The following is a 27,049-nucleotide window of genomic DNA, read 5'->3' as shown; positions in this document are numbered from 1 at the left end:
TGAGTTCTAATTTTTTTTATACAAATTTCAAATCATCTCATGGCGTAAGCTTTTGACATAGAAGCAAATACACAATTAAAAAAAGTCCATTGTTTAAATAAAAAAAAAATCTTACAAGTCAGCGAGCACGGTTTTGCAAATTTACGTCTATATGCATTTTTTGATATTTTAAAATGTATTATTAATGGCACTATATTTTTGTATCTTTTACAACATTTACGAATTTGAAATAAAAAAAAAAACCTAATATACATAAGTCATAAGTTTACGACACCGTCTCGCTAAATAGACTTTTAAACATCTTAACTAATCGACTATAAGTCATTCGAACAATTAAAGGATACACAACTTAAATATAAACTATTTTAAAAGCCACTGCCGTTTTGCTGAAACGTTTCAAATAACATTGTCGCTAGTATTATTTTAAATATGGAACGAATTGCGCGGGATTTTTTTTCATAAATTACTATAGCATTGCTTATTTTTTTTTTTAGAAGAAAACTTGAAGTATTTTTGTAAAGAAAGAGTGCATTCTCTAGTTGAAAAACTGGGTTCAATTTTCAAACCCATTGAACAACTATCTTCTAACAAATAAATATTCACTTATAAAAAATTCATTAAATAAATAAAAGAACGCCTGTAGGTTAATCTTTAAACTGTATCGTCTATTATGATTTCAAACAAAAGAAAAATTAAATATAAATAATTTATTCAATCTCTTAAGACATGTCACGAAGTTCCATATTTAAAAAAATCCTACAAAATGTCATATTTGAGAAGTTTGCATATTTCGCGCCATCGCACATCACAGACTATATAGTATTGGTTTAACGAAATAATGCTATTTATACATTCTAAACGTACCATTTATGTAATCTATAATTTCAATTTTTAAAAATCGAGCTATTTGCAGGGTTAAAGGTACAATTGTTAGCGTCATGAAAAAGAAAAATTACCACTTTTTTTTTAATTTAGTTAGGTGCCAGATGTGAATGTATATTTTTTAATTAAATTACTAAAAATATTTGACGTATTATTCCTCCAGGATCAGCAGTGCTGCACATACCAAGCTCGAATATGTGTTGAGTGTATCATGCGTCTATAGTCCCCGTACACGAAGTTTTTTGATTTTTTTTAAATAAGTTGTCCTCTAGCGTTATTGATTGTCGATAATTGACAATGACTGTTTATTTACCCATCGAATATTCAAGTATGACTGGCTTTACCATTAATGGTCTAGTCTGCGCCTTAAATTAGTTGCATCATAAACCCTATAGTTTATACCTTAGCCATGTCTGCTGATACAAGACTGATTTAAAAAAAAGTATTAGCTTCAATTACTCCACAGTACGAGCTGATAGCGATGTGAGTCACACTAGATTTAAATCTTACAAATTTTACGCTAAAATGGAGGAATATATAGGAATTAAAAATGCAATGAAAACATTATTATTAAAAAGAAAATTAAATGCCATACATTAGTACCTTTACCCTATATATTTTTTTTCAAAAGCTTTATTTGAATTTAGAATACTTTAAGGGAAAAGTTCTCAACGATTTTTTAACACAATTTATAAATTATAAACGGTTTTTAACAATAAAATATAATCAGCGTGTTTCGTTACATTAATCTTAATGCCATTTCTATGTTCTGAGATCTGTTATATATTTATTAAAGGCTCTATGAAGTACATCTTATATGTTTGTATGTCTGTGTGTACGGTACGCGTCGATCTACTCGCGCAGCTTGAGAGCGTGGTCCTTGATGGCACCACCATCGCCCTCAGACACGAAACGTTTGCGACCTCTGTAAAATAAAATGGACGAGTTTCAGAGTGCAAGAATACCAAAAAAATATTGATACCTATTATAAGAGAAAATCTGGCTGCGACGTGTCTGCCTGGACACGATAACATCAAAAAGTACCAAACTATAGCCAATTCCAACGGAAGTAGGAAAAAAGATAAACAACTTAGATACGTAAATGTAAGGTACATTTACGTATCTAAGATAATAATAATTAATATATAAGAATTAGTGACGAATACATCTTTATTTATAATACAACACTATTACACTTAACTACTTATATCCACTTTAATTTCACTTCCAAAATCTCGATAACAGTTTCGTCGACGTTCAAAACGCCATTCTTTCGCAAATCCACAGTGAATATCATAGATTAATCGAGCTCTCGACCAATGATATCGCGTCAATTTGCTGTCAAATGTTATTTGGCTTTTTTCAAGGATAGACGAAGTTATTCCTGAGGAATGTTAGGGTGTATAATTTATTAAGGTTGTGTCAACAGGTTGCCATATGAAGATGTTGAAGACCTGGCGCCGCGTAAACCAATTGAGTTATATGGTGTATGAAATTGAGGTTGCTAGTATTTTTATTAGCAAACATATACAGACTATCATTCCACAGTATATACAGCAAATGTGAAATCGATCAGGAAGGCGCTCTGATACCATGAGGTGCTGACCTATCTCAGGAAGTTAAAGGCTACCTCCACGACCGGGAGGTTCGGTTGGGGGTCTATGATCGATTGGTCCTGCATTGGATAAACTGGGGTGTTCCACAGGGAGTTGAGATTCTAGGTTTAGTAGTGTGGAACGTTTTATTTGACTGAGCCCTGCAAGCTCTCAGGCCTGGTCCCGTGTCCGGCGGGCGCGGCGCTCACCTGGTGGGCATGCGCGCCAGCACGCTGTCGGCGAGTCGGAAGCGCGCCGTGCAGCGCTCCACGAAGCGGTCCAGCATGATGTACGCCAGCGGCACGTCCAGCACGATGTCAGACATGTCTTCCAGCACGCGGAGGAAGCCCTGGGGACGAAAGTTAAGGATTTATTACTTGCTTTTATCGAATGAATAATCGTTATCAGCCCTGGAACAATCTGAAGAAATCCGGTAACTTATTGGGCGCAGGTTTCGAAGTCGTAGCTTTATGAGAGGTATAAGCTAGCCAATGGTTCCACGAGGTAGTATATGAGAAAAATATACACTCAGGGTACATTCTAAAACGAACCTCCAGTAAAATAAAGTATAATAAACATAGCCTACCGTCTCGTTTATCTACTGGCTAGCGTGTAATTTCTATCCTGAGGTTCTGAATTGATCCCATTAAGTCATGGGTTGTTATGGGACCGACAAACAGCCCCGAGCCTAAAAGTTGGCAGCATACTAGGAAAAACAAGTAAAATTTTGGGTTCTACTGGCCTGAACTCTTTCTAGTCTTATATATTAATAGTGTAAGCCGATTTTTGTGCCAGTGGTTATGGGACGATAGCTGCACATAAAAGATCGGTTATGGTCTCATTGCATTGCATGGTGTGCAGAAAATTAAAGAGGATTCTTGGTTGCAATTTAATAAACTGTTACGTTTGAAGAGTAAGTGGGCCAGTGTAACTGCAAGCACAAGGGACATAACATCTTAACTCCCAAGGTAGGTGACCTTGGTGTGATGTAAGGAATGGTCCTCACCCTGTCCATTTGATCCGGTGTTACGATGACGCATCTACGCAGCTCGGCGAGGAACGTACAGAGTTGCTCTTCAACACTCGAATTTATTGTCTCTACTGCTAACAACACGGTCTGCGAATGAAAATATAAATTTATTTAATATTTTATCATATCTATCGTTTTTACTAATTTTATATTCGTATTAAAGATGTTCCGACTAGCCGGTAAAGCTGAATATCCGACCACATTCGTAGTCGGCGAATAGTCGGCGAATAGTCGGCGAATAGTCGGCGAATAGTCGGCGACTAGTCGGCTAAGAGTGTCGAAAAAATGATTTCTTTTATTATTATATATATTACTTGATAAAATGTATACAGGGGGAATAACAATAAATGAATTTTATATAAATTATCATTTGTATGAAACGAAATATTACACAAAATATTTAACGTTGTATCAGTTCTAGTCGTATACACAGCTGTTGTTTTTATCAGTGTGACGTCACCAAAATGACCGAAGTCGTTATTGCGATACTAAAAAAAAGGATTTAAAATTTAATTTAATTTTATGGCCAGAAAGCGTGTTTATTTTGCAGAAACATATTTTTTGTGACTTTTATTTAGGAAAATGAACATTTTGAAGTATTTTTTCCAACATAGTAGAATACCCTGTTCTTAAGGTCAATGCTGCGTTGGATATGATGGGTGATTTCTTACGTTGCCAATGTCTATGGGTGGAGGTGACCACTTACGCTAAGTGGCGTACGCATCCGTCCACCAGGAAGTAATAAGGATATAAACAATACATAGCTCGTGTGATGCGACCTCCGACATATATTTCACTATATGGATAAGGTTTGTACGCCGGTCGGTTACCTCGTAGACCAGCTCGTGGTGGAAGTGCGGCACCTCCAGCTCGCGCACGCAGCGCATCGCCTCGGCGAGGTCGCCCGACGTCAGGTACTCTTTCAGCAGCAGCTGTATTTGCCTTATGAGGGACTTCACCGGCCTGCGATACGAAATTGTGAATATTATTTATTTGTTACGTTTCTACGTCTAAGCTGCCCGATCGATCATCATTAAATTTGCATACATGTGGTCATAGATGGATAACATAGTGTATGTAGCACTGATTTAGGTATAATATAAAAAATATATAACGTATTCCTATAAATCAAAATCCAAATATTCTTTATTCAAGTAGGCTCATAAAAGCACCTTTGAATCGTTGCTACGGTGTTGAATTTAATGTAAAGTTACCACCGGTTCGGAAGGTATATTCTACATGGAATTACCGTCATGAAACTCTGAATCGTCGATATTTAAATACTACCACCGTTTCGGAAAGCAGCTCCCAGCGAGAAGAAACGACAAGAAATTCGCATGGTTGCTCTTTTCAAATAAACAGATTTACAATGCTGTTTTTTTACAATAATTACTGCCCTGTGATGAAACCCGAGCCTAAATCCAGGCGTTTTTTTTTTTTCTAAAAAGGATTATTTTAACGAATAATAAGATTTATTTATTAATATAGTTTTAATAAACTTTTTAAATAAAGATCAATAAATATCGGTTTCGGTTACGGAGCTCGATAACATCCGCGGTGTACCAGCGAAACAATCCGATAATCCGAAATAATATTCATATATCCGTATTCAATTCCGGATCAGAAATAACACGTCCACAACATCTGGTAACAGACAGATAAACAACTGTGACCTTGAAACGATCTATGGAACTCTTTGTGGATTCGTAATAATATTGATACGAATATTTTAAATATCGGAGAAGTAGTTATCGGTACTTTGGAAGGAAAATTAAAGTCGATAAAAGTATTTAAGTGCAATAGTGTTGTATTGTAAATAAAGATGTATTAATCAGGAACTTTTTTTTTTTTTTTTATGGCATTGGTTGGCGGACGAGCATATGGGCCACCTGATGGTAAGTGGTCACCACCGCCCATAGACAAAGGCGCAATATTAACCATTCCTTACATCACCTATGCGCCACCAACCTTGGGAACTAAGATGTTAAGTCCCTTTTGCCTGTGATTATACTGGCTCACTCACCCTTCTAACCGGAACACAACAATACAGAGTACTGTTATTTGGCGGTAGAATATCTGATGAGTGGGTGGTACCTACCCAGACGGGCTTGCACAAAGCCCTACCACCAAGTTAAAACTGTTAGTAGTTTACAATTGTAAGCTATTTAAAAATAAGTAATATATAGTTGTACATAAATATGGTCATGATTTGACTACATTTATTAAAATATCAGAAAATCAGCAAGGCGGGTAGACAAATAAATTGTAAACGTAAGAAGGGTTACGGCTTTTAAAAGCACCCTGTGAATAGATCAGCTCTCAGTTCGTTTGGGGCTTTAATGGCGAAAGTAATTTAAGGTAAGATTATTGTACCGATTATAATGTTCATTGTATTATTAAGTTAAAATGTTTAAATGTGATTTGTAAAAATAAATGTACTGTATGTACTGATATGTGTTCTGTTTTATTTTAAATATAAAAATAATAGTAAAACCTTAACACAATACAGCTGAGCTATTAACTACGAATGAACTAAATATCGGCGTTGACATCCGATTTAAGATGTAGCTCTGTCTTTGTTTAACGTTACATTGTACGATTTGCGAGAAAAAGATGAAACGTATGCGATATCGAAATCGGTTTAACATTCGCCTCATCTCTTTCACACAGGTGAGTTTAGGGGGCCCTGGGCTAATACTACTTAGAGGCCCCACTCGCTCACTCACGTCCACGTGTGTAAGACACACCAGAACGTAGACTTGAATTAAATAAATGAATGGGTTTGCTCAATTGCAGGATTCGCAGGGCTGCAGGCCATACGATCTGTTTAATATAATAAAATGATGAATGATTTCGCATCATCGTCTATTTTTGACATTAACTTGACTTAGCTGGGGGCCCCTTGAATCCACGGGGCCCCGGGCTGAAGCCCAAGAAGCCATACGTTAGATCCGGCCCTGGGGCGAACAGTTATCTGTTAATATTGTTATATGTTATCGTACTTTGAATGCTTTGACGTACCAGAACGACATTCATAGTGTTTTAGATGCGGTGAAAACGGTTACCCGTCAACATCACATCGATGACATCGGACATTCCAACGACGTCCGATTTTAGATGCGTTTCGATATATCGAACACTTAGACAAGCACTCACCTGATGCCGCCGCCAACACCCCAAATATTGTCCAATCGCACGAGCCCTTGCTTCATAGACAGCAATGTCTCCGCTCTGTGAATGGCTTGTCTGAAAGTAATTACAGATAATAAATTACACGATGAACAAACATATAGCTGAGGGGGATGACAAAGTCCGGACTATATTTTGGCGGACAAGCATACGGGTTCACCTGATGGTAAGTGGTCACGACCGCCCATAGACAACGGCGCTATAAGAAATATTAACCATTCCTTACACCGTCAATGCGCTGCCGACTACACTGGCTCACTAACCCTTCAAACCGGAAAACAATAGTACTGAGTACTGTTGTTTGGCGGTAGAATATCTGATGAGTGGGTGGTACCCTACCACAAATTAATTAATATTTTTTATAAACTTCTCGTATGGGCCGCAACATGTTTATCGCGTATGTGGTACTTTAAAATTAACTGATCCAATAATTATCCTTCTCCTATCCTACAAATATTTATCACCCGTACCTTGGCTCGTGTTCTTCAAGTGCGTGAAGACCAAGTAAGCGCTCCCAAGAAGAAAAGTGTCGCCGAGAGTAAGAGGCCAGATTTCGAGGTAATACCCCCCCCCCATCCTTTCATCTAAACACAGTCCGTATACCTATCGCGCGTACACTTTGCCAAAGTAAGAAATATCTGCGGATTTTAATAATATACGTAAGAAGGTTCACCTGGCCGGCGGGTTGAGGTCTAGCCCCGCCCGAGTCTGAACGAATTTCGGCGGCAAACAGTCGTCGGCTACGCATCGCGCTATGAAATTGGACAGCAGGACGGCCGCGTCCGGCGTGTCGAGGACCAGGTCCGGCAACTTGTCGAGCAGGCGTTCAAATGCTGTAGAGAAGAAAATAGAAACTATGTTAGTAAATACTATGTATATGTGTAATATTCACATAAAGCAACCCCCATTTCCTCCTCACATAAAAAAAATATTATAGTCTTTATTTGATGAGCTCCAGCCGTAGACGTGCAAAAAAATAAAGATGATTCTTGATTGCAATACACTAAATTGTTACAATTTAACAAATAATTAATATTAGAGAGCGCAAAATAGTTTTTAGGCCTAGTATTAGAGAGCTGAGCTATGACTGTATAAAAAAAAAAAGAAGAACTTAAACAGAGTTAAAGTGAACTGTCGTCGAAAAACTCCAATTCCAACTTGACTTTAACAACTTGAAATTAAAAATTCATTCAAATAATGTTTCATAATTTTGGCGCAAAATACGGACAAGTCATTTAAAATGAAAAAAAAAAAAAAAAAAAAAACTTTTGAATAGACCACTAGTCTGATTTGATTAGTTTACTCACCGTATCCGATGTCTTTGGCGGAGAAGAGTCTTCCATAGAGATCGGATATTAAAACGGACGCCATTTCGCAGTGCGACAGTTTGTGATCCAGTGCTATTTCTATTATAGTCTCGCATATCTGCAACAGATGATACCATACTTCATCTTAGTCTGCACACTAGCCAGCAGCTATACGAGGAGCCGAGACGGCCCAGAGGTTAGGCCGCGCGCATCTTAAACCCAGACAAGCACCGCTGAATCTTCATGTGCTTAATTTGTATTTATAATTCATCTCGTGCTCGGCGATGAAGGAAAACATCGTGAGGAAACCTGCACGTGTCTAATTTCAACGAAATTCTGCCACATGTGTATTCCACCAACCCGCATTGGAGCAGCGTGGTGGAATATGCTCCGAACCTTCTCCTCAAAGGCAGGTGAGGTCTTAGCCGAGCAGTTGGAAATTTACAGGCTGTTACTGTATACAGTAACCGACCGGCTCCGACTTCGCACGGATACAATAAGGATAAAATAATAATAATCCATGCTTTTCATTTCAGACAACTGGTATTTACTTGATGGTACCATCCATGACACCAGTGACTCTATCGCCATCTAGCAATTATTAGTATTGTATTCCGGTTTAAATGGCACGTGAGAATGTTACTACAGGCACAGGGGAAATAGCATCAACCTTCCCGATGCTAGTGGCGCTCCCCCGTAAGCGTCGCCGGTAGGGTTTCTCAGTACCCCAGTGATTTCTGGCTGAGATATACGTGTCGCTGCCACTTAACCACCTCAGCGCTCTCATATATAACAGAACACAATGAATACTCACCAAATGACTCCGCGTAGACGTAACGAATTCCAGGAAGTCCTCGGCAGCCGCATTAGTGTCGCCATGCTCGAAATATTCCAATATAACCGGTTCCGATTTACGCTGAAACAAACAGACGTACATTGTAAATATTTATTGAACATAACAATAAATTCTTTAAACTAACGCAAAAACATATATAAACAATCTCTCTTTCTCACTCTCTCTCACACACAGACACACACACACACACACCGACGGACGCACGCACGTACGCACGCATGCGCGCACGCACGCACGCACCGTACACACAATTAACACGTACTTTGTATTGAAAATTTTCAAATATTATTCATGTTTGAGTTATTTCAGCTTAACAAAAAAAAAGCTTTTATTAAACTGAATTGTTTCCGGGTTTCCTAAAATATCAATCCAAGAACATAACGGATCGTTACGAATTTATGTTTCGTTCTTAGAGCGTTAACGCCAATATAGTATTTTTTTTTTTAAGAATTAAACGTCACATCTGTTTAAATGGTTTTGAAAAAATGTTTGAAATCATTTTTTTTTAAATTTCGTGGGTTAACGTGTTATTGTTTATGCGTCCATATAGCAACGGAGTATATACTCGTGTATGTATATATATATAGTTGGTTTATTGTTGTCACTAATAAGTTATTGTTTTGTTTGACTACTAATTACACTAAATACTGATGGATTATTATTATTACAGAGACATAGGCGTAGACACCCCCCCCCCCATTCTGACATCTGACATACTGTCAAATAGACAATATATCGACATTCTTTTAGAAAATAATCGATATTTTATTAAATGCTCATGCTTAATTAAATATTACATTTCACTAATAATTTTGTGTTTAATGTACTAACAATAAACCAAACATCTCTTAAATTTTTCCCGTTCGAATGTTTTAACCTTTTTTTTTTTTCAATAATCGCGTCTTAGAATATAGATATCAATTATTTTTAATTTGCATGTATCAATTACGTTTAAAAATATCGATACGATACACGTATCGATATATTTTTACCCTTTGCCCATCCGTACTGTTAAATATAATAGTTATCTACTAATTATAACTATGCCCTGTACAAGTTAGCTTGATCTTTTTGATAGACGGGCTAGTGATGGGAAACAGAAAATATCTAGTATTCCAAAAATAATGTTTTAAAATACTTGTAACTGTGACGAGATGATGTTGGGTGTATTGTTTGTGAAATTCTTCATTGCACTAGACATAAATCATTGCGTAATTCAAATTAGAATTCAATATATTTTATTTTACCTTGTTATTCTATAAAGAGTTATACCAGCCAAAGAGACCCCAACCAAAAGGACCCCCGTTCGTAACAATAACTTAACAATTATTTTTTGTAATCGATATTTGTAACAGTTACTGCCTGTCATTCGCGTCCCTACCGTCCGACCGATGTAACATTGTACAAGCCTCTATTATTTTCAGTGTTCCTGTTTAAATTTTCCTTTTCAGAAGCAATGAAGTCTTAAAATTTTCGGATAACGCATGAATATTTAGGGTCTTTCGTGTTATATGTACATTTTTAATATTTTTACAATTTTTAAAATCATTAAATTAAGAAAATAATATGTTCGTCATTGCAAAGTTATGTCGAACAGAAAAATTTACAAAAATGTCAAGCTAACTTGTACGGGGTATAATCAAAGACTTGGTACTTACACAAATGACAATTTCGTAATTACTTTTAACGAATTACAAACAAATCATAATAAAATAATTAAAAAAAACTATTTATAAAACATAAATCATACAGTTCGTATATAACATTTTATAACAGATCGGTGTTGTCTATGCATTACGGGCAATGGTCATTGACCTCCTGAATTGATTACGCTAGACACGCGCGTGCGCAACCAGGACAATATGGTGGCATTTGCATACAACATAAAACGTAATACCTTAGATACCTTTATGCGTTTTGACATTGTTTTTGTTTTATTTACTTAACACAGATATATAGACCACCTGATGCCTGATACACTGCCTCGTTAAACATTTAAAACAACACAAAAATACAAAGTATATTACTGTTTAGCGGTAGAATATGTTTCGAGTGGCTAGCCAGGCAAGCCTGCACAAAGTCCCACCACCAATGACCCCGATAACCTCAATAGCAATCTCTATTCTATCGAAACTGTCATAAAATTTAGATTCAACCAACAGATCCAGGGTGATCTGATACTGCGACAGTCATGACGTTGATAATCATATCCTGGCCCCTAATGGCACTTAAACCTATTGAGAAGGCAACTGCACAAGACTAATTATTAGGCACAAGCGTGGACAAACACAGCTGAATTCTTATTTGCTCACTCTCGTAATCCGAGCAGAAAACCATTGGCTTTACCTACGATACGGCAGCTACTGAAAACTTTTCGACGGAAAATCCTATTCTATTATTATTTGTTTGACCCGGGGTCTGATTCCAAGACCTCGAGATCTGCGACCTTATAAGCTAACCACTCAACCAACCAAGCATTCGAATATGTCATAAGAAATATATCTGTAGCCATTTTTTGTTATCTATACTAACATAAAAATTCTGAAGAGTTCGTTCGTTCGATTGAACGCTCTAATCTCAGGAAATACTGATCAGATTTGAAGAATTCTTTCAATGATAGAGAGTCCATCTATCAAGGGAGGTTATAGGCTATGTACCACGTAACGACCACTAGGAGCGGAGTATCAATGAAAAATGTTACAAAAGCTTCGAGAGCTTCCGGTGCGTAAACGGTTATATTTTAACATACATCACGTCTGACAGAATCTGTAATAAAGTCGGGGGCAACTAGTTAGTTTGTAATGTTTTTGTATTGTTCGTGTCCTCATTCGGTTTCGAGAGCGTCGAGTATTATTGATAAGTTGATAAGCGGAGCGTTTTTATCACAGAATAATATTTACCAGAAGTTCTGTTACGTCCTGGCGATGTCAGTACATGAGCTGACCATCATCTTTGTATTTGCTATCAAATCAAATTCCTTTCAATACAGAAGAGTTATACTTGCTTATTGATAGTCAAAAATCTACCACCGTTTCGGAAATAAACACCTCGTACCTGAAAAGAACCGGCGAAAGCAGCTCAGCGGCATTTTTTTATTTATTTTTTTATGTCATTTTTTACAAATATTTATTTTATTAATAAAAAGTAATAGTAATTAATAAATAAATATTCGACAACATCACATACATTACTCTGATCCCAATGTAAGTACCCAAAGCACTTGTGCTATGGAAAATCACATACATCAAAAACAACATAGAAAACTAATGAACTTTTTCTACATCGACTCGGCCGGGACTCGAACCCGGGAGTGGCGTACCCACGAAAACTGGTGTACACACTACTCGACCACGGAGGTCATCAAACATATTATACAATAATCATAAATATATTTTCGTTATTTGAAGCAGCCTGGAGGCGACCGTCTCATTCCCGAGTTGTGCAATCAGCTAAGAAGTCATTAGTGTTGTAATATCCTTTAGCAGACAAACGCTCTTTAACGATTCTTTTAAATTTTACTATTGAATATAACGACACATTTGCCATTATGATTATTTTCTGTATCCACCTGTGGCTGCCGAGCGATCGTGGGTAGGCGGGCGAGGAGGATTGAAACCACGTGTTTGAAGGTTTTACAGTATAACAGTAACACAATCAGCACTATCGATATTATAATAAAGTAACGACGCTCCACCAGGCACGTCTTGCTTACGCGAAATGCAAATGCATCACACAAAAGAGCCTGAAGCTGCGTCAGAGTGAAGAAACGTCAAACTGTCACTGTCAAAAATGACATTATCACTTTTTTTTTTACTTTTCTCGACACTCTCAAAGCACAGTGGCCCGTCAAATATATTTGAACGTTTTCCGGGTTCCTGTTGTAAAGACGTCAAATCAAATTCCTTTATTCGATATAGAAGCACTACACTTACTCGGAAGAAGCGGCGGAAGAAACTCAGCGGGTATTTTTTGACAATTTTATTACTCACCAGAATTCAATATCAAAAGAAGCAGCCACGAGGAGATCGATTCATTCCCAAGGTGTGCCATCAACCATGAACTCACTAGTTGTATAGTTATTATTATTAAAGGTAAATTTAACACGATAGTTCTTTAACATTTTTAGGGTTCCGTAGCCAAATGGAAAAAAAACGGAACCCTTATAGATTCGTCATGTCTGTCTGTCTGTTTGTCCGACCGTATGTCACAGCTATTTTTTTCCGAAAATGTAAGAACTATACTGTTGAAACTTGGTAAGTAGGTGTATTATGTGAACCGCATTAAGATTTTCACACAAAAATAGAAAAAAAAACCCAATCAATTACGGCCCATACTTAGAACTGAAATTAAAAAAATATATATATATATCAAAGCCATACGTGTGGGGTATCTATGGATAGGCCTTCAAAAATGATATCGGGGTTCTAACATATTTTTTTTCTAAACTGAATAGTTTGCGCGAGAGACACTTCCAAAGTCGTAAAATTTGACCCCCCCCCCCTCAGTAACTTCTTAAATAAGAGAATGATAAAACTAAAAAAAATATGCGATGTACATTACCAAGCAAACTTCCACCCAAAATTTGTTTGAACGAGATCTAGTTAGTAGTGTTTTTTTTTTAATTTCACAAATCGTAAACCGCAATTTACCTTTCATACATTCAACTCAAATATAAAAAAAACTGACTCGAACTTGACCGCTTTTTATTTTATTTTTTTTAATTTGACAACAGACGCATTTCTATTGGGCTAAGTTTAAGCTGCAGTGACGAAGACAACCAGTTGAATCTCGATCTAGATACGGATTGGAATACGAAATCAGTAAAATATTTTACTGATTCTAAAACATAAATAATAATTCTATTTTAATAATATATCGATAATAAATAAACCCATGTATTATTAAATAGTTTTTAAACCACAAGCTGATATTTAAAACACGTAGCACTTCGCTCAGCGGTCGGTACTGGACCAAAGACATTATTGAAAATTTACGGAAAACATAAATTAATTATTACAAGTCGTATCTTTCTATATATGACCCGAGATTGCCGAGTTGTTAGAACGCGTGCATTTTAACCGACGATTGCGGGTACAAACCCAGGCAAGCGCACCACTGAATCTTCATGTGCTTAATTTGTGTTTATAATTCATCTCGTGCTCGGCGGTCAAGGAAAACATCGTGAAACCTGCATGTGTATAATTTCAACGAAATTCTGCCACATGTGTTTCCAACAACCCGCTTTGGAGCAGCGTGGTGGAATATGCTCCAAACCGTCTTCCTCAAAAGGAGAGGAGGCCTTAGCCCAGCAGTGGGAAATTTACAGGCTGCTAATGTAATGTTAATGTATCCTTGTGTGCGTTATGAAAAATATTATGAGTGTTTCTTTTTTTTTTTTATAATACGCGTGCACAGGGTGACATTAAACCTACACAATGAAGTTGCTCGCTCAGCCGACGATCAACAGTCAAGTCGTTCAAAATAGACAACTTCACAGCTGATTTTATTTTATTATACTAACGTACATTGTCAATGTTTAAATTTGTGAATGTTAAAGTACTGACGAAAAACGAAAGAAATTACATTAATCACATTAAAATAATATTTATTGTTTTTACTTTTAACGATTTTATTGTTATTGATAAAACTATAATCATTTAATAAACGCCGTCACAAGAAACGAGAGGTGGAGAGGTGGCACCATCCGGTGCGGACGAAGTTGCTTTAAAATATACATAAAATATATTTATAGACAAGAAAAAAAATATATGCACATCCTGTCTATTCAACATTGTGAGTTGTTTCACCCCGTTACTCCCCCTTACTTAAAGGATACATTTTCACTTTTAGGGAAACCTGGAGAAGTACATTGTTCTATGAGGAAGATGATTTTAAGGGATTCCGAACATAAGTCATACTTTTATAAAAAAAAATCATTTACAATTCAGTCTATTGAGCTTTGGAACCTTGCATTAAATATTCGGGAGGCCAAATCCATAGATATTTTTAAAAAACTTGTAAAATATCAATTTCGTCTCAAATTTCAAGGATGAGCGACCCAGTGTAACGTCTTAGTTCAAAAAGTCGGCAAGGCGATATAAGGAATGATTAATATATCTGACAATGTCTATGAGCGGTGGTGACCACTTAACATCAGCAGTATACCCCCATATTGATCGTTTCCGCCTCCGCTATCTCAAGTAGCACGTCCACCGCCTTAACAACATTTTATGTAACAGTGTCAGCGCCACGAGAAGATTATCGGATAAAATATTCAATTAAATAAACATTACAACAGCTGACGGTGAAAAAAATACATCTGTTCAGACTTACAACATCGAACAAAGACCGACCCGTGACTATCTCAATTTTCAAATGTCAAACTGTCTAATCAATTTCATTCCTTCGGTCGGTAGATGGCGACACGTGCATTTTAAATCGCGCTATCGTTTGCAACTTTTGAATATACAAGTGTGTAAAATTAATATTACGGATCAGCCTGTTCTTGTGGCCATATTATACCCGGTTCATATATAACATGCATATGTAACAGTAGTGCTGGGTCATTCCAGATTTTACGTAAAACGAACCGGTTTTTTACATTTACAAAACAATTCTTTGAAACGGTTATAAAAAAAACCGGTTTGTTTTCATAGGTTCGAGAACTTACTATATTTACGATACTTTACTGAAATAATGTATATTCAACACTGGAGTCATATTATACAATTTTGAAAATAGTCGACTTTATAATTTATTTGGATTAATTAATTCTCCGTCACGATCCGTGCTTATTTGCATTTAAAAAAAAAAAAAGTTAAGAAGTATTTTTAAATTATTTGTAATTTCAACTATTACGGCTGAGGATTACCCGATTAATAATATTAATAAGCAGATAATACTAAATCATAAAAAAATAATAAGTGTATAAGGAGCCTACGAAAACGTTTTTTTTTTTTTTTTTCGTAATTTTTATTGATTCTTCTACAACCAAATTTGTATTGTATTTCTTTAGGAATAAGATTCATTGTAGCATATTCGTTACTTCAAATCCAAAGTAGTTTCTTATAACTGGTTTAATATTCAAACAATAGTAGTCCTTACGGCGATCAAAATAGAGTGTTTAGTCAGTTATACGTGATCGAAACCGGTTCGCGCAGCAGTACCAACAAAATGGTTTTTCGATTTAGTTTATTCTTCTACAAACAAATTTATATTGTATTTCTTTAGGAATAAGATTCATTGTAGCATATTCGTTACTTCAAATCCAAAGTAGTTTCTTATAACTGGTTTAATATTCATACGATAATAGTCCTTACGGCGATCAAAATAGATTGTTTAGTCAGTTACACGTGATCGAAACCGGTTCGCGCAGCAGTACCAACAAAATGGTTTTTCGATTTAGTTTATTCTTCTACAAACAAATTTATATTGTATTTCTTTAAAATAAGATTCATTGTAGCATATTCGTTACTTCAAATCCAAAGTAGTTTCTTATAACTGGTTTAATATTCATACAATAATAGTCCTTACGGCGATCAAAATAGAGTGTTTAGTCAGTTACACGTGATCGAAAAGATTTCGCGAAGCAGTACCAAAACGACGTCAGCCGGTGCCGAGAGTCGTCTCTTTGGTTTTAAAGCTATATGTCCTATAATCAAGAAACAGTTCGTTCGTTCTTTATAAAATAACTAATTCTTAAAACCGTTTCTGAAAAAAACTCCCAGCACTATATAACAGTCGACGGAATGATGGAATGCGTAATTCAATTAGAATTGAAAAAAAAAAAACTTATTTTTCTAAAAAGAGTTATACCAGCTAAAGAGACCCCAACCAAAAGGACCTATTCGTACCGATAACTCAATAATGATTTTTTGTTATCGGTATTTGCGACAGTTACTGCCTGTTATTTGTTTCCCTACCGTCCGACCGATGTAACGTCGTACAAGCGCCTTTTATTTTCAGTGTTTCTATTTAAATTTTACTTTGATTGATTGATTATTTAATATATAATAGAAAAAGTCTTAAAATTTTCGTATAATTTTTAAATATTTTTACAATTTTTTTAAATCATTAAATTAAGAAAATAATATGTTCCGTCATTTCAAATTTACATCTGTCAAATAGATCGAGCCATGGTATGGTATTCGACTATAAGATCACAGACAGACATCCCGCAATCGTACGTGGCGCGTCCGCCGTGTGTGACCGCACTCTAACTAATCACTCGAGGAAGGCATCGTAGTCATATGATATTGTTGACACAAGGTAGGTGTGTCTAGTTCATGCACTATTTATATGCAAATATTTAATTGGATCACGTCCAACGAAGTGCATAACCAGTGTGGTGGGTCAGTTATATTAGTCACATATATTACACAATTATGTAACGATATATATATATATTTAAGAATAATATTTACATTGCTACCGTTTCTATTTAATTACGATCAAAACTAAAAGTAAAAACCGGCCAAGTGAGTGTACGACTCGCGCACGTACGGTTCCCGTACCGTTATCTATAAAATGGTCAAAAAATATATTATTTTGTATTTATTATATTGTGTTACAGTTACAGGAATAAATCATGTGTGAAAATTTCACGTGTCCAACTGTCACGGTTCATGAGATACAGCCTGTTGATAGACGGACCGACATCAGTCTTAGTGATAGGGTCCCGTATTACTCTTTGGGTACGGAACCCTAAAAAAGGAGGGTGTTTTGGGGGGTTGGAATGAAGTTTCTCTCGCTATATATTTCGTATTAAATAACAGACTATTAAATAAACCACCTAGATGTCCGAAAATCCACAACAGCGCGATTTTTAAGACATTTTCTGCCTCGCACAACCACTCTGTGGAACCAGCTTTCGCCGACGGTTTTTCCGAACCGATACGACTTGGGAACCTTCAAGAAAAGAGCGTACTCTTTCCTGAAACGCCGGCAACGCACCTGCAAGCCCCCCGGTGTTGCAGATGTCTATGGGCGGTGGTAGTCACTTTCCATCAGGTGAGCCTCCTGCTCGATTGCCACCTATGACATAAAAAAAAAAAAAAACCAACAACGTCTAACAATAATTTAACAAAATGCTAATTTCATATGTAAGGACCTTATTAAATTATACTAATAATAAAAATATGAAAGTAACTCTGTCTGTCTGTCGATCTTTCATTGCCGAACCGACGAACCGAATCTGACGAAATTTTGTATGAAGCAAACTTGAACTCCAAGGGAAGGACATGGGCTACTTTTCTGTCAGCACGTGTCAACCAACCCTTAAAACGCGAGCGAAACCACGCGCGACGACTAGTAACATTATAGACGCGAAATAAACTCCGTCTCTCTGTTACGCTTTCACGGTTCCACGACAACTACTAAGCCGAAATTGATGAATTTTTTTTATAAAGCAAGCTCGAAGTGTACTTTTGTCCCTATCACCTGAAGACCAACCCCTAAAACGTGAGCCGTATTATTAAATATATACGACGGCGACTGCGGTAGATCAGCGGCACGCCCGTCATCGGTATGGGCTTCTGGTACGGGGTTCATGGCGTAGGTCTCAGGCAATTAACCACGACGATACAGTATGACAATTCTTGTACTTTATGCAGGTAATCAGCAATCACAAATTATAAAGTACTTAGGTATATTATAACTATCCGAGTTGCGTGAACCGACGGTCCCGTTCGGAAGGCCCGAACTGTATCGCCCTCTACAATAAAGTTTAGCTTCCGACTCATCGCTCCCCAGAGAATTCAAAATGTGACCGTTGTCCCTTCAAACGATTCCGATCACGTGACTCGTTACGTCACGGCGTCCACGCCCCACAGATACGACGAAATCATCAAGTTAATAATTATTCATAATCGACGACAAATATGTAACTGCGTCCCGTGCGCCTCAAATGTTTATTTTTTAGTTCATACTGTCATTGCGTGGCTACAAGGGAGACAGCTGAAAATCAGCAGAGGGATAAAAATCCCTCATAGCCTGAGCTGTCTCCTTTTGACTGCACACAAGTGTCATATTCATTATATTTAATAATTTTTTCTTTATTATTATGTTGCTTTTATATCCATTTTTGTATATATTTTTTTTCTTTATATGTGTGTATGTCAATAAATGTTTTTTCTTTCTTTTTTTCTTCTAAACTCGAACTACGGTAAATCCTAAGGTTTAAGAGTAAGTCTTAGGGTTTACAGGTATGACTTGGTAAATGTAAGTATTTCTGAAAATGGGACGATCTTTTCGGGCTTTTCACCATACGAATTCAGTTCATGCTAGGTTTTACCGCTGTCAACTGGTAGATTATGGTTTTAGGAATAAAACAATGACTAATTCTTGATCACTTATTTCAATTAACTATTAGTCAAAACCTCGGGTATCAAACGACAGTAATTAAGTAACTAACCTAACCTATTTAAATTATTTTCATTTCAGACATGGATTTTTTTCAACGTTTACCGTGCCTTAAATGTAAATCCTAAGATTTACTAAGGGAATGGTGGCAAAAGTACGAATCGCAAACCGTTTTGGGCATTTATTAAGAATTAGTAAATCTTAGGTTTTACTGGAAAATCTTAGGATTTACCGTAGTTCGGGCTTTTACAGTAACATATATATCGTACATACTGTCTGTACGTGTGAAACGAAAACAATTTAAAAAAAAAAAAAAACACTCACCACAATTTCTTCCGGATCCGCTTCAACGATCACCTGTTTGAACTCGACGTCGCCATTAGTGACAGCCTCGGAGTCGTAGTTGGGATCGTTCGCATCTTCCACGTACTCCTCGAGCAGTTCGGAGCCGGGTGCACCCCAGACTCCCTTCCCTCCGGCACCGCCTGAAATTTCACCGATTTTAAAATACCAACCAAGTTTCGCACTTCCAAAACCGGGATAATATCGAAGCCAAAGAATTGTTTTTTTTTTCATACACTTAATTTTGATATATCATGCCTAAAAATCAACAAATGCTATGTCCACACTTTTTCTATCTTGGATTTAATCTTGTATTGAGTAATATAACTTGTTTATCAATGTTTTTGACAATAGCTTTAAATTCTTTTAACAAATATAATAAAATTGCCTTCATTTCTAATCCCAATTTCAATATCTTTCTCCTTCATTCGTCAAATTAAACGACACAAATAGAATTGGATCAATCACATTGATCAAGAGTCAATATATATTAATTTTAGAATTTCTAAAGATATATAAATAGAAAGTAATTGTTTTTTTTTTTTAATGTTACAATGAACGACAGAAATATTTCTTCAATAAACCAACTTAAAAATAACCGTGGAATCTTATTATAGGAAGAACAGGAGCTGAGATGACCCAATGGTTAACTTTTCTCACATGTCTGTCTGTCTGTCCCTGTGTAAGCTTAGATCTCCAAAATTACACACATTGCACAACGGATTTTTTTATGAATTTTAGATGTTTCTAATGTGATATCGTATATAAACACATTTTTTGCGACAAAAAACGCAGGGACGTTTTGCAGTGTCTTATGACAAAAAGCTATGAACTTTGTGTATAATAACATTCTGTACTATATTTGGTATCAGCATTGCACCCGCGCGAAGCCGGGGCGGGTCGCTAGTACAAATTAAACGCGATACAAAACGCGAGACGCATATAGTTAAACAAGTTAATATCCCACCGGAATAAATCCCCTTTTTAAAACTTCTGATCTTACGTTACTCGTTTGACATTTCGGCACTAAAATATTATTTAAATTCAATGACACAAATCACAAACACGATAAGAAACAATGACTCATACCGGCTTTACCTTGTTATTGAATTGATAAGGCACTATTTATAACGGAATAATATTTTTATAGAGAGCCGGAGGCCCAGTGGTTAGAACGCGTGCATCTTAATCGATGATTTCGGGTTCAAACCCAGGCAGGCACCACTGAATTTTCATGTGCTTAATCTGTGTTTATAATTCATCTCTTGCTCGGCAGTGAAGGAAAACATCGCGAGGAAACCTGCATGTGTCTAATTACAACGAAATTCTGCCACATGTGTATTGCACCAACACGCATTGGAGCAGCGTGGTGGAACAAGGGAGAGGAGGCCTTAGCCCAGCAGTGGGAAATTTACAGGCTGATAATGTAAAAAAAAAATATTTTTATACAACGACTCAATAATTAGCTTAGAATAATTTTATTATTAATCTGAGTCATCTATGGGCGCGCTTAGGGGGTGAGACTGACACGTAAGCCGTAACGGCGCACTGCGTTTTAAAACGCGCAGGGTCAAGGCACGGCAACCGTGCCGTACATACATAAACATAATCAGCCTGTAAATTTCCCACTGCTGGGCTAAGGCCTCCTCTCCCGTTGAGAAGGTATGGAGCATATTCCACCACGCTGCTCCAATGCGGGTTGGTGGAATACACATGTGGCAGAATTTCTTTGAAATTACACACATGCAGGTTTCCTCACGATGTTTTCCTTCACCGCCGAGCACGAGATGAATTATAAACACAAATTAAGCACATGAAAATTCAGTGGTGCCTGCCTGGGTTTAAACCCGTAGTCATCGGTTAAGATGCACGCGTCCCGTGTCTAACAGTAATATATGGTTTACTACTTGTCAATCGTGATTTAATGGTATGTCTGAGGCATAAAGCATGACCACCTCCGTGATCGAGTAGTGTGCACACCGGTTTTCAAACGCCACTCCGGGGTCCCGGGTTCGATTCACGGCCGAGTCGATGTAGAAAAAGTTCATTAGATTTCTATATCTTAAGTCTGGGTGTCTGTGGTATCGTCGTTACTTCTAATTTTCCACAACGCAAGTGCTTTAGCTAATTACATTGGGATCAGAGTAATGTGTGTGATGTTGTCCGATATATATTTATTATTTATAAAAAAAAAACAAAAATGTTCCTTCCCGAGACTCAAGCCATCTCCACAGCCATCTAAATCGGTACAGCGGGTTAAGCTTGAAGGGGTGACGGACAGATTTACTTCAGAATTTATTTATTAGTATAGACTCTCCGCGCGACAACACGCGTGATTTCGCCACCACGACCACATTGTAGTGGTACTTATGAGTGTTGATATCGACTTCTTCTCCGATCGAAATACGGAAAAAATACCAGTCGCGTCGTTACGCCAAGCGAGGCCACACGAGAACACCGTTTGAGAAAAAAAAAAAAAAAAAAAAAAAAAAAAAATACCATAGCTTGCAAAACTTTATAATATTCTGTACGTATAATAAAATTGAATCGTCTGTTAATGCATATACGTTTACACGGTACATATACCAAAATACTCAAAGAAGTCGCGGGCACGGCTAGTTCGTAACATATTATGTTCAATTATTTTCAAAATTGAAATAACGTAACTATACGCAAACAGCCAACAAAAAATTAATTAAATTATCAATTAAAAAAAAAAAAACATACTTTTTTTATCTTGCTTATTTCAACGATAGCAACACGCCTTTAGATAAACTTACTACGCAGTTCCTTTGCCGCTAAAGCTGCATTAAGAAAATAATATAGTAATATATATATATACAGGGTTATTGGTAATTCGACGTGTTCCCGTTAAGAGGTGATAGGGGTGATTATTTGCGATAATTTTAACCCCCATATGCATGATACAAAAGTGAAATTTTTTTGAGTTATAACGTTATTCAGATTTTTTCAAAATAAGTCAAAAAGGTGAAGAGGAAACCGACGCGAATAATCTTGCCTTGGTTAGGTATGTATTAAACTTATTTGCGAGACATTCAAAGAGCGAATTTAAGTTTTGTTCGAAAACAAATTTCCACCAGCGTCCTTTGTGGTAATTTTATTTCGGTTGTTTTGAAATAAGTTCCTAGTTGTTATACATTTTTGGAGAGCTGATAAAACGGTTATGTTTTTAAATGAATCTGCAGGACAAGTTTCATAACGATTTCTTTTGTTTTTAAGGCATTTTTGTGGAAAAAAAATTAAAAAAAACATTGAAATAATACCTTTTTTCGTCTCGCATTTTTAAATTTGGACCGATAATTATTGTTTTAATATTGATAAAAATCCAGTGTTTACTCGTTTTTATAAAAAAAATTCATTGATAATTTTTTAAAATAAATTTTTGAAGTTGCATTTTTGACTTATTTTGAAAAAATCTAAAAAACGTTATAACTCCAAAATGGTTAACTTTTGGATCATGCACATGGGGGTTAAAATTATCGCAAATAATCACCCCTATCACCTCCTAACGGGAATACGTCGATTTACCAATAATCCTGTATCTATATATAAATATATATATATATATATATTGAGATCAAAGAATCCGTCCGTGATACATAATAAATACAAAAATATAAAAACATAACGCTTGTCACGCCAATAGTTTAAATATAAAACGGGAGAAACTGCGAAGCGTATCGACTTCTATATATGATGGTAAGTGGTCACCACCACCAGCCCATAGACAATGGCTTCAAACCGAAACACAACAATACTGATTACTGTTGTTTGGCGGTAGAATGTCTGATGAGTGGGTGGTACCTACCCAGACGGGCTTGCACGAAGACCTACCACCAAGTAAAGGTTTTACTATGTATGTAATATTAACACTCAATATCACTCATCAGGAATAACATAACTTCCGACCAGTGTTTTTTTAATCGTCTCATTTAACACATACCCCCTACGAACAAACAAACAAATTTAACCCCTTTGTAATATTAGTACAGACAAATATTCGTGTCTTCGCTGTTGACCGTTGAGTTTCGTCTAGAACCGATCCCGGATGGAGTACGTGGTCATGTTTATCATAAAAGAATATTGTCATGACAGCAAGTAAACCTGAACACCATAGAATATGAAGAATAGTTCTAAATACTTGTATTTGTGCAGAGCTGGATTTAAACGTCGGGAGGCCCCGGGGCCACAAAGGAGTTTAGGTCCTAATTATTATTTTACAAATTAAATTGAACATTTTCATTCCTGTCACAGGTTTGTTAATAATATATTAACTCTTTGTATCAGTGACGTCTTTTAAAACAACATATTATTATAATTATTTTTTTATTTTGCAATTTTTATTATAATTTAACTGTACCAATATATCTAAACATATATTACATTTAAATTATGAAACATCGTAATCTCTATTGGGGCCCCTCTCTTATGGAGGCCCCAGGGTAATTGGCCCAGTCGCCCTCCCCTAAATCCAGTCCTGTTAATTTGTGTGTTACGCTTTCATGTATAATCTACTCAACCGATGTCCTTAAACCTTGCTCGCCCCCCCCCCTTTCCCCACATACGCGGACATTAAAACAAACCTTGACTTTTATCTACTTTTAATGGTACCTAACGTCTTGTTTCACGTTATATGTTTCGTAACATCATAATAAACATACTATATATATTTATTTATATAATATTATACTAGCAATACTAATATTAATTACTAGCTGTGGCCGCGACTTTGAGCGCATTTGAATTACAAAAAAAAAGTTACTGTACAGTTCGCAGATTTAACTATAACTTATTAATTGTGTATCAGGCTGATTTGTGATATTAAGTCGTTGGTGGGGGGCCGACGTGACGGCGGAGTAATGGCATGCGCGAGGGCTGAGCACGATACTGGACAGTATTTGGACATTGCAGCGTGACTTTATTATTATTTTATATATCATTCTAAAATGTAGCCTAAGTTACTCATTACATCAGCTATCTGCCAGTTAAAGTCCCGTCAAAATCGGTTCAGCCGTTCCTGAGATTAGCCGGAACAAACACAGACATATAAAATATGTATGTTATACCTTGTATAACATACATATACATTTAGTTAAAAGTGGTTATTTCAATATTACAAACAGACACTCCAATTTTATTATAGGTATAGATTTCTTATCATTTGTCAAATAAAATATAAGACTTGAAAATTTTTTTTACTATACAGGTTGGCACACGAGCAAATGGGCCTCCTTATGGTAACAGACGGGGTTAGAGCTTACCAAAATTTTATTAAATACGGCTCGGTGGTTTGGCTATTAAAGTGTAACAGACAGAGTTACTTTCGCATTTATAAAATTACTACAGATGTACATATTTACCTCTAAGTGCACACCACTACAAACAAAATACATAATCAAGTAGGATATTCGTTACTTAAAGATTCAATAATGTTTACAAGAACTGATTGGATTCAACTATATGTTCAGATAAACATAAATATGTTCAATCATTTTGTTATTTATGTATGATAGTGTACATACCATAAATTTAAAATGTGCTATGGAAATTATAATCTTCAATTGTATAAACACAAAGAAAACTGTGTTAACTGAAAGCGATCATTGGACTACAGGAGTGTGGGAAGGCAGAAAAAGAGATATATGTTGATTACTTTATTGCATGGGAAATTACATTAAATAAAAACAAAGAAAATATTATTTAATACAAGATTATATTAAGATAAAAAAAGTGTGGACTTAGTGTTCATGGTGTGGGTTAGTGTTAAGGTGGAAAAGACTAAGTACTAAGTTTCTTGCCTGTTTGTCTCGGCAGAATCTACTTTCCGAACAAGTGGCAGCTTTAAATTTAATTGAACACTGCAACATGACGATTCAAACATGCTTTTATAAGAATATACTTGATTAAAGAATATTTTTATTATGGAAATGTGTAAAGCTATTATTATTGTTATGGCACAAATGGTACAAGACTTCTTTTTGAAAAAAAAATGCCTTTCTTTAGCAAGTGTTATAGTTACTGAGATTTCGTGATTACTTAGTGAGTGGTATTTCGCTTTTATATATAAAATGAAAGAATATTTTTATTATGGAAATGTGTAAAGCTATTATTATTGTTATGGCACAAATGGTACAAGACTTCTTTTTGAAAAAAAAAATGCCTTTCTTTAGCAAGTGTTATAGTTACTGAGATTTCGTGATTACTTAGTGAGTGGTATTTCGCTTTTATATATATATATATATATATATAAAATGAAACTAATATGTATATATATTAGTTTCATAAATCTAATAAAACTAGTCTCGATTTTAGAGTTAAGTAATAATTTACGTAAATTTAGACAAATCGAAAATTTGTTAAATAACTTTTTTATTTTAGTAGATATATATTTCCGCCTCCGTCGTCAAATGTATTAGACAAGGTCAAAAAACAAAATTGACCTTCACTTTCGATAGAGGCGCGTAATATTTTTAACGTTATTATGACATCGAACGCTCGGTTTACTTTTGTAAATATTTCGAAATTAATTATTACCCGGCCGGTACAAAAAGACATTTATATCGCTAATCGTTTATTTTTATCTGTAAACCGCATTAGATAAACAAGTTTAAAATAGCCTTGGATGGACGACGAAAGTTGTTTACAAGCTTCGATTGCGTAACGTGTCATTCAACTATCACAATTAATGACCTACGGCAATCGACACGAAAAAGGACCCTTTAGTCAAATCGTAACTGCGCAAAAGCAGACAGCGATTACCTGACCTTGAAAACGACGCTAAAAATGCCGCAATGTAAATACATAACACACCATAATATTGTTCTACCGGTGCGTAGTAAACAGAACGTATGTAAATATACTCAAAAGACACGTATATATGTCCCATACAAACGTTCCAGAACTTTCTCCGTCTCGCTTGACATAAATATCATTAATATGTAGCCGGTATTAGCTGAAAATAGCACGTACCTTTCTTGGGCAGCCCTCTGCCATGACCGTTGCGCGGTCGACGGCTATTTTTCCAACTGCGATATTTCGGGAGCGGAGTTGCAACAGGGCTGGGCCCTTCCTTGCTGTTGGTGCGTACGTATTTCTTGTGTTTGCGACGCAATTTCTCCGTATGGGAGGCAACAGCGTCCCCGGCTCCCTCCACAACTTGCTTTTCATTCTCGTCCACCGCCACGTTTTCCGAATCGGATACAACGCGATCTACTTCCATTATATCTAGCAGCCCGTTTCGGGTGAGATGGTAGTGTTAAATCTTTTATCGCAATACTAAAGCGAATCCACTAGGATTCCACAAGGAAATCTGCTATAGTAATTGCAAATGGGACTCATAAACAATAGAGACTTACGAAGCACACGTATTTGTGTATAGCATGCACTCTGCGTATTTGTTTTGAGAGCACATTGACGTGAAGTTAGCAAAATAACATAATAAAATATCAGAAATACCAACCTTACCAAG

General features: G+C 36.2%; 1 protein-coding gene across 1 annotated transcript; it reads right to left on the bottom strand.

Annotated features, from left to right (window-relative positions):
- Positions 1-1,589: 1,589 nt before the first annotated feature.
- On the bottom strand, positions 1,590-27,049 carry LOC113393706 (programmed cell death protein 4). Its single transcript, XM_064219746.1, has 10 exons — positions 26,551-27,049; positions 19,543-19,703; positions 8,818-8,919; positions 8,004-8,121; positions 7,370-7,529; positions 6,664-6,753; positions 4,338-4,470; positions 3,484-3,594; positions 2,687-2,826; positions 1,590-1,807 (listed from the first exon to the last, which is right to left on the bottom strand). The coding sequence occupies exons 1-10, from the start codon at positions 26,798-26,800 to the stop codon at positions 1,735-1,737; spliced, it is 1,338 nt and encodes a 445-aa protein (XP_064075816.1). The 5' UTR covers positions 26,801-27,049; the 3' UTR covers positions 1,590-1,734.

The sequence above is a fragment of the Vanessa tameamea genome, chromosome 29, assembly GCF_037043105.1.
Source record: "Vanessa tameamea isolate UH-Manoa-2023 chromosome 29, ilVanTame1 primary haplotype, whole genome shotgun sequence".
NCBI lineage: Eukaryota > Metazoa > Arthropoda > Insecta > Lepidoptera > Nymphalidae > Vanessa > Vanessa tameamea.
This window is presented reverse-complemented; position numbering and strand designations above follow the sequence as displayed.

What these genes read in the sequence shown, in the direction of transcription:
- LOC113393706 (XM_064219746.1), bottom strand. Translation starts at nt 26,800, where the DNA reads ATGGAAGTAGATCGCGTTGTATCCGATTCGGAAAACGTGGCGGTGGAC. An exon ending in CGTCTACGCGGAGTCATTTG is followed by an intron (nt 8,122 to 8,817) that starts GTGAGTATTCAT and finishes CATCTGTTGCAG; the next exon opens with ATATGCGAGACTATAATAGA. An exon ending in CACCGGATCAAATGGACAGG is followed by an intron (nt 2,827 to 3,483) that starts GTGAGGACCATT and finishes TTTCGTCCCCAG; the next exon opens with GGCTTCCTCCGCGTGCTGGA.